Source organism: Peromyscus maniculatus, chromosome 6 (assembly GCF_049852395.1).
Source record: "Peromyscus maniculatus bairdii isolate BWxNUB_F1_BW_parent chromosome 6, HU_Pman_BW_mat_3.1, whole genome shotgun sequence".
NCBI lineage: Eukaryota > Metazoa > Chordata > Mammalia > Rodentia > Cricetidae > Peromyscus > Peromyscus maniculatus.
This window is the reverse complement of record NC_134857.1, coordinates 7478388-7490854: the sequence shown is the minus strand read 5'-3', so window position 1 is coordinate 7490854 and position 12467 is coordinate 7478388. Positions and strand designations below refer to the sequence as shown.

Sequence of the window (12467 nt, the reverse complement as noted above, 5' to 3'; positions counted from 1 at the left end):
AGTGCTCTCTGAAACTAAATCTTTTGGGCAGAACAATGCTACACTTCTCCATCGGTTCCTTCCTCCTACCCCTGTGTAGCTCTCTGGTTTTCTTTATAAACAATCATTATGTTTCTGGCTTAGTGTTTATCAGAATGATATTCCTTTAAAATTTTTATTTAAAATGTTTTCCTGTGTATTGTTTCAGTTGTCACTGGCCTATGGTGAGTGGTCAGCATCAAATCATTGTGATAAGGAAATGAATGCAAGGGGGTGGCGTTCCTTTGACTACTGAGTGTTCGATAATTGTTGGCCTCATGGTAGGCTGTTCTGTGGGGTTTGATTGTAATTACATTGAACACAGAGGTTAACCAGGGGAGATGTGTGTTCTGTTCAAGTATATTGTTTTAAATTCCCAAGTCATTTCTACCTGTGTTAGCTGGTGAGTTGGTTGAGATGTTTGACTTAGATGTAGTGAATGCCATTCAAAATCAGATATCCCTATTTGAGGAGCTGAATACTGGGGAGCATAACTTGTGTAAGCAAAAATAAAAGATTATTTCCCAAAATCTGGCAACTACTGGGATGGAGGCGGGACTGATCCTAACCAATGCAATCAGGATGCAATAGCTTTTATCTGAAAGGTCCCAGGTCCTGGCTTCCTGGGGGTGGGTCTGTTACCTGAGAAGGATGAAAAGGAGAGGAGGTCGTGCATGTGGGGACACATACAGGCAAGATGGCCTGTGCTGAACAGAGGCTTCAGGTTACCAACAGAAGGGAATTGGTACTAACCAGAGAGACCAAGCTCTTTTGTGGGACTTTTACTATGGAGACAGGAGCAATAGTCTGCTCACCCTAAATAGGGCACTAATCAAATGGTTCCATCCGAGTCAAGCCTAAGAAACCTGTGAGTTTATTGGGATTAATTACAGGGAACACAAGGAAGGCAAAGGCAGCTACATCATTAAAAAGCCCATCCCACTCTGGGTGAAGACCTAATGCTGCATCCCTGGAGCACAGCTTGTAGCCTGTTCCACTGGAGAATCTTCTCTCCCCAGCAATTGCTCACTGCTCTAGAACCTTGGGGAAGGGCTTTTCCAGAGTTTTCTGAGCCTTGTGAGTTTCATTGGCTTCCTTAGTTGTAAGAACCTCTGCTCCCTCTCTGTAGGGAAAGTTTTAATTTCAAGGAGATAGTTACATGACATTTCCCGACATTCAGAGAGATTCTAATTGACTTGCCAGGGCAGGCTAGGCTCCTGGTGTTGTCGTCTTATCCGAGGGACTTCAGGTGCTCAAGCTGCGGCTTAAGCTGTCCCGTTAGGGACAGAGGAAAATACACAAGGCTCGGGAGTTGGGTGCCGCTGTCCTCTTGTGGCTTTTGTTTCAGTCCCACTCTCAGACAGGCTCTCCCCAAAAGCTCCAGGATGGCCTCCAGGGTCCTCCTTCACAGCTGTGTCTTGCTGGTTATGACCAGCACAGCGAGGTTTGTTCCAGCCTTCTCAAGTTCCAAGAGTCTGTGTTCTGTCAATACACTCTATACAGATGATGTACCCTACACAGGAAGCTCAGAGGTGAGCTGAGAAGAGCAGGGTGAGTCTTCTGAAAGCCTGGTTCTGATGGGGGCTGGGCCAGCAGAACTTTTCTTCAAAACATGTCAGGAATGCAAATGGTTGGGCCCTACTCAGATCTGTCAAATTTGGGACTCTGGGGCACCCAGTAACACACATGGCTCAACAAGTCTGCCAGGAAATGCAGTCTTTACCTGAGAACCACCCCCTGAAAAGCAATATTAGGGTAGCATAGCTGTAAGGAAGTAGAGCATGGCTTCCAGAACCTTCCACACTAGGTTAGCACTGCTCACAGTGAGGTAAGTGCCTGACTCAGAAGTGATTACTGCCCAGATAGAGATGAAAAGAGGACTTGTTCAGGGTCTTCTTTGAGAGGATTTATAGGTTATAAAGAGCTACAGGCTGAGCATCTTAAAATTTGAAATTCCAAATACTCCCAAGTCCAAAAGTTTTGAGTATTGACATGATTCCTCAAAAGAAAAATGTTACACCTGAGCTGCTGTGATGGTGTCTTAGTGTTCTATTGCTGTGAGGAGACACCATGACCATGGCAACTCTTATAAAGGAAAACAGTTAATTGGGGTGGCTTACAGTTCAGAGGTTTAGTCCACTATCATCATGGTGGGACATGGTGGCATGCAGGCAGACGTGGTGCTGGAGAGGTAGCTGAGAGCTCTACATCTTGCAGGCAACAGGAAGTAGTTTGAGACACTGAGCAGTATGTTGAGCATAGATAAGACCTCAAAGACTGTCTCCATAGTGACACACCTCCTCCAACAAGGCCACACCTCCTAATAGTAGCTACAGTCAGAGGCAGGCACGCTATTTTTTTTTTAATGTATATGAAACAAGGGAATTTTGTGTTTTATCTTAGGTCCCAACATTTGCAATATTTAAAAATAAAACAAACAGAAAACAAAAACTATCTGTAGTTTTGGAAACTTCTGGTCCTAAGTATTTTGGGTAATGGATAATGAACCAACTGATGCTCCCATCTTTCTGACTGAGCAGGAGTGTCACTGCTTGGGAAGGGCCACTTACACTCTAACCCTTCAGGAAGCGGATGCTGTTCTCTCAGCCTTGCCTGCCACGGGCTTCCTCCTTTTCCACTCAGCAGGAGGGTCTGGTGCCACCACACGGTCTCCCTTTCTCCTTGTTTCTCTCAGGGTTTTGTCTAGTTTTGTGTTTTATATTGGGATGGATGCGAAGGCCTTCATTTCACTAGGCTTACTCATCACTGGGCCCTTCACATTTTAGACCTAGCACCTCATTTTCTGTTGAGTTTTGAATATTTTCTAGACTGGGGAACCAGGCCTTTACTCTGGCCTATCTGGGCTCCAGCTCCTACAAAACCATCCCCCTTCTGTGGTGCACTTAATGAGTGTGTAAAGAGCCCGCTGATTGCCGGTGTAATTAGCATAGGATTACACTGTGAGTGCTTCAAGTCTGCACCCCTCCAGCATTGCTGCTGTGGTTCAGATGGCCTCAGCAGCAGCTGAGAGTTTTCAACCAGGAAGCAGAGACTTTCTTCATCCTCTTAGTACTTGGGCACCCAAACTTCAGAGCTCCCATCCCAAGGGGTAGCTAACCCCACAAAAGGCCATTTTCTGGAGTCAGATATTTTACATCCAAGAATGGATGCCTGAGGACCGTTATATTTGGAATTCATGCAGTCTTGGTAATGTGAAGCCTTATAAGGTGGGGGTAGAGGGATACAGCTCCGTGTTAGAGAGCTTGCATAAGCACATGTGAAAGCCCTGGTTCAGTCCACAGTAACACAGACAGACGGACATGCAGGACTTTGTGGTCTGTGCATATACACAAGCAAATGCCGTGGGCTCTATTCAGAAAGCGGTGTCTCAGTACTCCAGGTGGAGTGTGTCGCTTTATGATATTCACTAACATTTGTGCAGGCCCAGCGAGACTGGAGACTGGAGACTGGAATTTTTAGGCTCAAGAACAAGAGAAATGAAACCAAAGCAAATAATTCTGAACATACAGGCTAAGCCCCACGGAAAAGGGAGAGAGCACCCTCTGACAGAACTCCAGGGACTTTTCTGTAGTCCTGCCTTGAGCAATGGGCAAGCAGCTCACCATAGCAATGGCTGCATTTCTTCCATCGTTTTTAACCACCCTACACAGATACTCTGATTGTATGGCAGCCTGGCCAGCCTGTGACAAGCACAGGTCACTGAAGCTGTTAGAACTTATGGGTCGGTGTGGAAAACAAAGCTCTTATGTGTAGCAGACTAAGACCCCGAGGTAAGTTTACCTTCTGTCCTTTTGGGGGACACTCAGCAATCTCATTTGCTTAGCTGACTTGTTATTGGAGACGTCATGGCAGAGGCACCTGGCTTTTATGCTCCTGAGTTCCATGGCTAAGACTGTTGGGAGAGTGAGTATGTTGGGAAGATCACGTGCTACACTTTCAATGGCTATGAGCTAAGGCTCCAGTGATCTGTCCAGAATTGCCATGGTGTCACCAATCCCTCTCTCAAAGGCTGTGGATGGTGTCAACTGGATTAAAGTAGCCAGGCTTCCTAGTTTCTGAAAAGTGATTGAACCTCTGTTAGCATTGGGATGCAGATGCCAAAGGCGTTCCCCACAGTACAGCTAATGGGAGTGAACCACTGAGCTCCACAGCCTCTAAATGGTCTAGTAGCTTTTTCTTCTCTTCAGTGTAGACTGGGTTCATGCCCCCAGGAGACACTGGTGCTTGTTGTGTATAGTAATTGCTTATGACAGTAGGTTCATACCAAGGTGCTCCAGAGCTGGAGTTGATTAGTATAGTGGCATGTAGTTAAAGTATGATTTTCAATAAGGCAAAGTCATGACTTTGAATATGAAATGAACATAACTCTCAGATTAGCTGATTGATGGGACAGCCAATTGGATATCACCACTGTCTAGCACATCAGAATAACAAATCAGATATTTGATTTTATTTCCTATTTTGTAGTGCTCAGAATAGAACCCAGGGTCTTGTGCACACCAGGCAAGAGCTCTATTTCTGAGAGTCACTGCTCTAGCCCAGGATGCTGGGCTACTCAAGAAAAAGTTAACAAAGAAAGGTTAGGGTGAGCTTGTCTGAGTTTGGCCAAAGGCCGATGTGTTCAAACTGTGCACCCATGAGCTTATGTGTCCCATGGGACAGAAACCATAACTTCCAAAGTTTGGGACTTCAGCAGTAAATGGTGAGATGAGCCAAGCTGACCTTTCATCTGGGAGCGGCAGACCTGCTCGAATGACATCACTTCTGGGAATTTTGAGTTGTTAGAGTGCAACCCTAACCCTGTGATTTCAGAGTTTGACAGTCATGTTCACAGCTGAGTCCTAACTCCTCTCACCAGAAAAAAAAGCAGGCTGTAGGGCAGACTTCGAGTCATGGACTCTATCTTGAGGGTGATCTCGGCGTGACCTTTACTCCACATGACACTCAAATGCTGTCAACCTCTTTGACCTTTGAACTTCCGCGGAATTTTCCTGACAGATGCTTTCTCAAAAAACCAATAGTATAGAGTACAAGTGGTGTCGCGTTGGATGGGGATAGTGGCGGTACCATGTGATATTAAAAAAAAACCCAACGAAACCAACCCTTCCTTATTTGAAAGACTGAGATGGTTTTCATAAAGTTCAAGCAGAGCACCTTTTATGGGGAAAGAGTGCTTGTTTCACGTGTAGCTTAAGCCTGGTCATCTAGATGCTTCTCTCTGGATGGAGGACCTAGCAATGTCTTAAGCACCTCAAATTGTTCCAGGTACTTTGAGCGTTTCTCTGTTGAAAGTTACCATTTCTGAACCGTTTATTTTTGACTCCAGCTGCCTTTTCCCTCTGCTTCGGGAGGAACATGCGTGATGCAGCTGTTGTTGGGGTGGGATCTCAGGGGGCATGGAGAAGAACCAGGTAGCTTTCCTGTTAGCTCTGCTCTTCCCAGTCCTTTTGGGAACAGATACAAGTCGGCATCTCTAGCCTACTTAGCTTCTGCAGATGTGTTGAAAGAAAGTCTCTCTTTTGCTGTCAGTCCCTAGCAGGAGGTTTTGAATAATGCATGCGGAAGTTGCTGATATTGATAAACATGGTGAATTTAAATTATGAGACTGAGATTCATGCTAAACTTCAAATTTTTATTTTTATGATGCTGAGTGAACATACTTTAATTTTTTATGATTCTGGCTATACACATACATTTAGTTCTTTACTGAAGAGGGGAAAGCACCTCTGGGAACTGTGCTGGCTAATTTTATGTCATCTTGACACAAACTAGAGTCATTTGGGAAGAAAGAATCTTAATTGAGAAAATGCCTCTACAGGATTGGCCTGTAGGCAAGTTTGTGGTAGATTTTCTTGATTGATGTGGGAGGGCTCCGCCCACTGTGAATGTTGCTACCTCTGGGTAGGTGGCCTTGGATGGTATAAGAAAACAGGCTGAAAAAGCCATAAGGAACAATCCAGTAAGCAGCACCCTTCCATGGCCTCTGCTTCAGTTCCTTTCTGTAGGTTTCTGCCTTCAGTTACTGTCCTGACTTCTTTTGATGATGGACCTGAGAATCATAAGCTAGAATAAACCCTTTTTACCCCGTTACTTTTGGTCATGGTGTTTTATCACCTCATTAGAAAACTAACCAAGATAGGAGTTAATGGTGTGGCTCTATTGATAACATTTGGGTGTGTCTGTCTCACTCCATCTGGCTGGGCATTCTGCTGTGTGGGTATATGAACAATATGTTTTGGGGTGGGGAGTGCTCCTTTGGTGCTCTAATTGAATGCAGAAATTACTGTTTAGGGAACAGTTGTTTGGGGGCGGGGATAAGCCTTGGAGAGCTGTGTTCTCTCTTCATGAACTATAAAGGGAGCTGCATTTGGAGATAGCAGCATTGTGCCTCTTCAGCTGAAAATTTGGGATTTGATATGAAATTATTCCAAAGGGGATTGCCTACAAAACCACTTGGCATTAAGGAATGGTTTCCCCCATTGCCTTTCCAGCCTACTGAGGCAGAGTGGGTTCTTAGTGTGGGAGGGAGGCTCAGAGGAGGGCAGACAAATGTAAAAATCTCTGGATCTCTTCTTTGAAAATTGAATTCCAGGTATGGTAACTGTCATTGCAACTGTTTTGCCTGTTGGCAGAAGTTTCTGTCCCGCAAGCTGCTCTCAAATAACCTCACAGAGACTTATTAATTATAAATGCTTAGCCAATAGCTTAGGCTTGTTACTAGCTAGCTCTTACAACTTACATTAATCCATATTTCTTATCTATGCTCTACCACATGGTGGTACCTTTTTTTTAAGGACAGCATGTTCATCTCTTGCTTCCTCTGTGTCTGGCTGGCAATTTCGCCCTTCTTCCCACGTTCTCTCAGTCTGACACTCTCACCTAACCTCTTCCTGCCTAGCTATTGGCCAGTTAGATGTTTATTAAACCAATGAGAGCAACACATATTCACAGTGTACAGAAGGATTATTCTACAGCCTTTGCCTGATTTCTGATTTCTAAACTGGGATTATATTTCAGCCAGTCGATATGATAGCAACAGAAACTTAGCAGTTGATTAACTTCCTGTTAATATTGATTTACCAGCATATATCTAAATTTACATGTTGGTATGAGGTTTAGAAAAATATACAATATAAGAAGCTAAAGAAACAAGTGTGAACATGAGCAAAATTACCCCTTTCACTTATTTATTAAAATATTCAACAATCTCTTGAAAATCACTTTTTTTCCCTGTGCCTAGAATATTTCAAGAAAAACTGCAAACTCTCTGTCCTTGTCAAGTTGTGTTTTAGACTGGGCTAACAGTTGGTAGATGATAAGTAGATGCTCAAAAAGTATGTGGCAGTGTGTGGCATTTTGTGTTGTTTGGACCGTAAGGCAGGGTAAGAGAGATGAGGAGGGAAAAGAGGTATTTGATGAGGTGGTTCTGATGAGGTGGCATCTGACCTGCAACCTTGAAACGTGAAGATTGAAGGACAAAGTTGTGCTAGAAGGAATGGTAGGTGTAGAGGCTTGAGGACAGAGCTCACTGGGTGTGCTAGATGCCTGGCTAGGGGCCATAGTAGCTAGAGTGAAGTAAGGGGAAAGATGGGAAGAAGTGGGGAGAATGTCATGAGCTGTTGCAAGAATCAGAAGTTCCTATGGTCTGTCAGAAGTCACAGGAGGGCATTGCGGGGCACTAATGACCACAATTTGACTTCCGATAAAAAAAGAATAAGGAAAGTAGAAGATAGCTTTGGGAGCCATGCTGAGAGTTGTCCAAGTCTTCAGAGACAAGGGAAGGGCAGAGAACAGTTAAGAGACTTGTAACCCGTCCTGAGAAGGGCGACGGTGACACGGACCCAGGAGCATGAGTGCGGGAGGTGTGATGGCTGCGTTCTGGATCTGTTTTGAAGGAGATGATGCTAATGATTTGGCTAGGTAGAAGGAGCAAGAGAGATACCAAGATTTTTGACTCAAGTTACTAGAAGAATGGACTTGACACTGATTGAGATGGTAAGGCTAAGGGGAAGCTGTCAACAAACTAGGAATAATAATTCCTAGTTTATAACTTGACCTAATAAAAGGTATCTAGGTGACATGGTCTTACATGTAGAAAACCTTAAGGACTCTATTGATTATCGAAGACTATGGGGGTCCAGCCCCTTGATAGTCCCCTCCCAGGGTCTGGGAAGAATCTACAACCAGCTGATAATTAATCTTTGATGAAAAGAAATGAATCTATGTACACGAAACTCCTTAATTCATACACTTTATTATTATTCTGTGATAGTTCTCTCTCTACACAGCTTCTATTCTGTTCTCATGTCTAGCTCCTTCCTTGCCTGATTTCTCTATATTTATCTACTGTCCCCTCTAGGTTCTATCTTAATTCCTTCATCTAGTTCTGTCCCTTCTAGGTTCACATCTATCTACTTCTTTCCCCTATCAGCTCCTCTCCTGTCTCCTTCTCTTTCATCTGGCTCTTCCTCATCTTGTTCTTCCCCATCTGGCTCTTCCTCATTTTCCACCTTGTTCCTCTTGTCCTCTCTTCTAGCCCTTCAATCTAGTTCTTTCCCATCTCAGTTCGTTCCTCTCAAGTTCTTACCCATCTAGTTCTTCCATTCTCTTTTCTCTTCTCTGTCCTCTCTGGGAGTCCTGGTATATACACTTACAAGCAGTATTCCCTTAGCAGTGCAAAACCAGGCTTCCAGGGTCAAATGGAGGGGTGATAAGAATCACATAGGGAGGCAATAACCGTTAATTACCATTTGCAAACCCAAAGGGAAGTGACCAATGGGGAAATGAATTAACTAAAGGCTGAATTCAGGTAATATCTAAGAAGAGGGCTCTTATGTGCTCAACTATAATCTTAGAAAGTGTTAAGAATCTATAAGTTGCTAGGTCAATGGGAGAAAATAAAACTGTCTTCTTTTTTTTTTTTCCTGTGGCTCTTATCTGTTCAAGCTATCTGCCGTTTTTTTTGCAGGGTGGGGGAAAGTGTGTTCAGTCACTAGGCAACCTGTGTACAGCTAGATGCCTCTGGTGAAAGTTAAAGGGAGGTCTGGAACTGGAGGTAAGATTTGGGAAAGGAGGAAGTAAAGCTTAATTGGCATATCCGCCAGGCCTTCTCAAACAGGTAGTCTGGATGCTTAAGTCTGTTCTTAGAGAGTACAGAGGTATCTCTGATAAGGTACTTTCCTCTATCTGGGGATAGACCTGGCCAGATGCTGCCAATGATGATAATTACAGGGAGGCTTGAACTGGGGGTCTGGCTGAGCATAGCTGTCAGTGCAGAAGGTTATCTAAATATTCCTAGAAGTGGTTAGGTAAGGAGTTAGAGGTCTATAAAGTTAGTAAGGCTGTAAGAAAGGAGGGTCCGAGCTGAATTGTGTAAAGCTATTACTTAATGTTCACCTGACCTAGGCGGTGTCTCCTTATGGAATTTATCTTAACAGGAGAGTTGCATGTGGACTGTTATTACTGCTAGTCCTTGAAAGTAGCCAAGGGAGAATCTGATTCCAGAGAAAGCCTTTCCTAAGGCAGTTCTCCAAATACCTGGAATGTGTATGTCCAGAGAGTGATCAGTCCACACTGTTAGCCTTTCTTAGGGAAAAGTCAATTGGGAAAACTATGAAGGCACACATGATTTTCATAACAGAATACAACTGATATATAACAGGCCAAGTAACACCAAAAACTCCTTGGGATTTGGCTTCCTCTGGAGGAATTCCCTGATTCCTCCAGGTAGTGACTTTGCCATAACCAGCTGAGTTCTTATGATATTTCTGCGGCCCGCAGCAATTGATGGTCTTAGAACTGGTAACTAGGCACTGTAAAGTTGGCTGGAAATAAGAGCAAGGTACAAAATTCAGGGTTATGCTGTTTCATTTTTCCTTCCTCCTTTCTTTTCTTTTCTCTCTCTCTCTTTTGCTTTTTGAGTTAGGGTTTCATCTCAAACTCTATCCTCCTGCCTCAACCTCCTGAGTTCTGGGATTGCAGGCATGCTCCCCCATGCCTGGACTGTTTTATGCTATGTATGAAGGATTAGCATTCTAGAAATGAAAGTATGAAAGCAATAGCATTTGCTCTAGCAGACTGGGTATGATTAACCAGAAAGAAGATGTCTGCATAGAGAGGAAGAAATAAATATCTGGTATCAAAGCTACAGGCACTGACTTGGGTAGGTAAGGAGATGAGGGGGGTGTCAAAGATGGGACAGATAGGAGACCATGAGTGTGGCATCTGGGTAGCCAAGAGGTCACATCTAGGGACAAGTATTTGGAGAAGAAGTATTTGATCAGCAGGTAGAAAGCAAGTGGGAGAGAAGGGAAGAGGAGAGTGAGATGAGGCTGGGTCCAGGACCTTCTTTTTTGGAAAAAAGATAATGAAAAATTGGGTATTAAAAATGGATATGCAAGCCCATTTTTATGCCTCTTACTCTCATAGGAATATTGCCCATTTGTAGTCTGAAGGTCTCTCCGGTCCTGTCCTGCCCTGCAGTCAGGACGAATCTCTCCCTTCTGCTTCCTGTAGCTGCTTGATCCCAAGTAAACACACAGAGGCTTATATTACTTTCAAACTGTATGGCCTATGGGTCAGGCTTCTTCCTAGCTAGCTCTTATATCTTAAAGTAACCTATTTCTATTAATCTATGTTTTGCCACGTATTCTATAGCTGTACTGGCTTGCTTTCATCCTGCTTCTCCTTTAGTGGCGGCTGGCATCTCCTTCCTCTTTCCAGAATTCCTTTAGTCTGCTCGCTGTGTAACTACTGGCCAATCAGCATTTTATTAAACCAGTGTATAAAAGCATTATCCCACAGCACCCACTCATGACTGTGAAAGTCTACAAATACTTGCTCTGCCTTCTAGTTATCTCATTATCATCTGTAACAGTTTGCTGAGGGGGTAGGGATTTGTCCATGGTTTCACTTTGTGCTGTGTGAGTCCAGAATTGGTAGCAGCAACATGAACTGAAATTAACTCAACAAGAACTTGATCAGAGCACTGAGCTTGGTGACAGAGGCTACTGAGAAGAGAATAAAGATAGCCCCACTCTCTATGGGGTCTACACATCCCCAGAAAAGCAGGAAGCTCATATCCTCTGATGCCCATAGGTTGTAGCATGAGTCAGTCAGACATCCTGTGTGAAGCATTAGCCCTTTCTAAAACTAACAGCAATGTTCTTCCTCACATTCCTGACAGTTCATGACATTTGACTCTAAATTTCACAAAGCTCTGCAACGTGGGTGGTGTTTAAGTTTCCCATCCCTTCCTCCTTCCCTCTCCTCCGTCCTTCTCTCCAACCTTCCCTCTCTCCTTTTCCCAACCCCCCTCTTCTCTGCCCTTCTTCCTCTTCTCCTCTCTCCTTTCCTTTTCTCCCTTTTCTGTTTTCTTCCAACTCAGTAATAGAAACAGACTCAAAAAGATGGAGCAACTTTTCCACCCTTGTGCATCCTTCAGACCTGCGAGCGTGCTGCAGACTGGGTTGGGTGGGGGTCCTGCTTCTGGATTTGAGACCCTCATGCATCCTTCAGACCTGCGAGTGTGCTGCAGACTGGGGTCGGGTGGGGGTCCCCGCTTCTGGATTTGAGACCCTCGTGCATCCTTCAGACCTGCGAGCGTGCTGCAGACTGGGGTCGGGTGGGGGTCCCGCTTCTGGATTTGAGACCCTCATGCATCCTTCAGACCTGCGAGCGTGCTGCAGACTGGGGTCGGATGGGGGTCCCGCTTCTGGATTTGGGTTTGGCACCGGCAGAGCTTGCTGTGCTTTGACAGTGTATTCCTGCTTGCTGGTGGGGTTCCATATCCGTGTGTGTGTGTGTGTGTGTGTGTGTACACGTGCATGTGAACATGCGATCAACAGCATGGTTAACTGACTTGAATTGTGGGTCTCCTCTTGGCTCCAGGTGCCGTTCAGAAGCATATTGGGTTCTTGACTGCTGCCTTGTAACTGAACTCTTTTCTTTTCCCTAGTGTACGAGTTATTTGCATTCATCAGTCACATGGGGACATCTACAATGAGTGGCCATTATGTTTGCCATATCAAAAAGGAGGGACGGTGAGTCTCTTTTAGAAAGATAGTGGATAGCTATGGTGTTGAGCCCCTCCCAGGTTCAACTATTGTACTAGTATTTTCTATATTGTTTCTAGTTCTCGAGTCAAACTTGGGAGATTTGCAAAGAGGTAGGAATGAGGTGACATAACCTCACACCTTCTCCTTGGGGGTTCTCTCTTCTGTTCCTGCTGTAGCCTGTGCTGGGCTTTCTTGCTTGTTCACATCATATGGACAGTGGCATAACACATATGCTTGCCCACCCAAGGTGTTGACCTTTCACCCATGTCTCCCATGACCAAGACAGTTTGTTCCTGTTGAGACCAATTATTTTTTCCTTCCTCCTTCCCTTCCTCCTTCCCTCCTTTCCTCCCTCTCTCCTTCCCTTCCTCC

At 44.5% G+C, this 12467-nt stretch overlaps 1 protein-coding gene across 2 annotated transcripts in view; it reads left to right on the top strand.

Annotated features, from left to right (window-relative positions):
* The window catches only part of Usp13 (ubiquitin specific peptidase 13), a 129510-nt gene that overhangs the window by 113098 nt on the left and 3945 nt on the right, over nucleotides 1-12467 (top strand). For both annotated transcript variants that reach the window (XM_016000308.3, XM_006971129.4), the window contains exon 20: nucleotides 11996-12080. In XM_016000308.3, the coding sequence (XP_015855794.1) occupies nucleotides 11996-12080 (85 nt within the window). The remainder of the gene's footprint in view (nucleotides 1-11995; nucleotides 12081-12467) is intronic.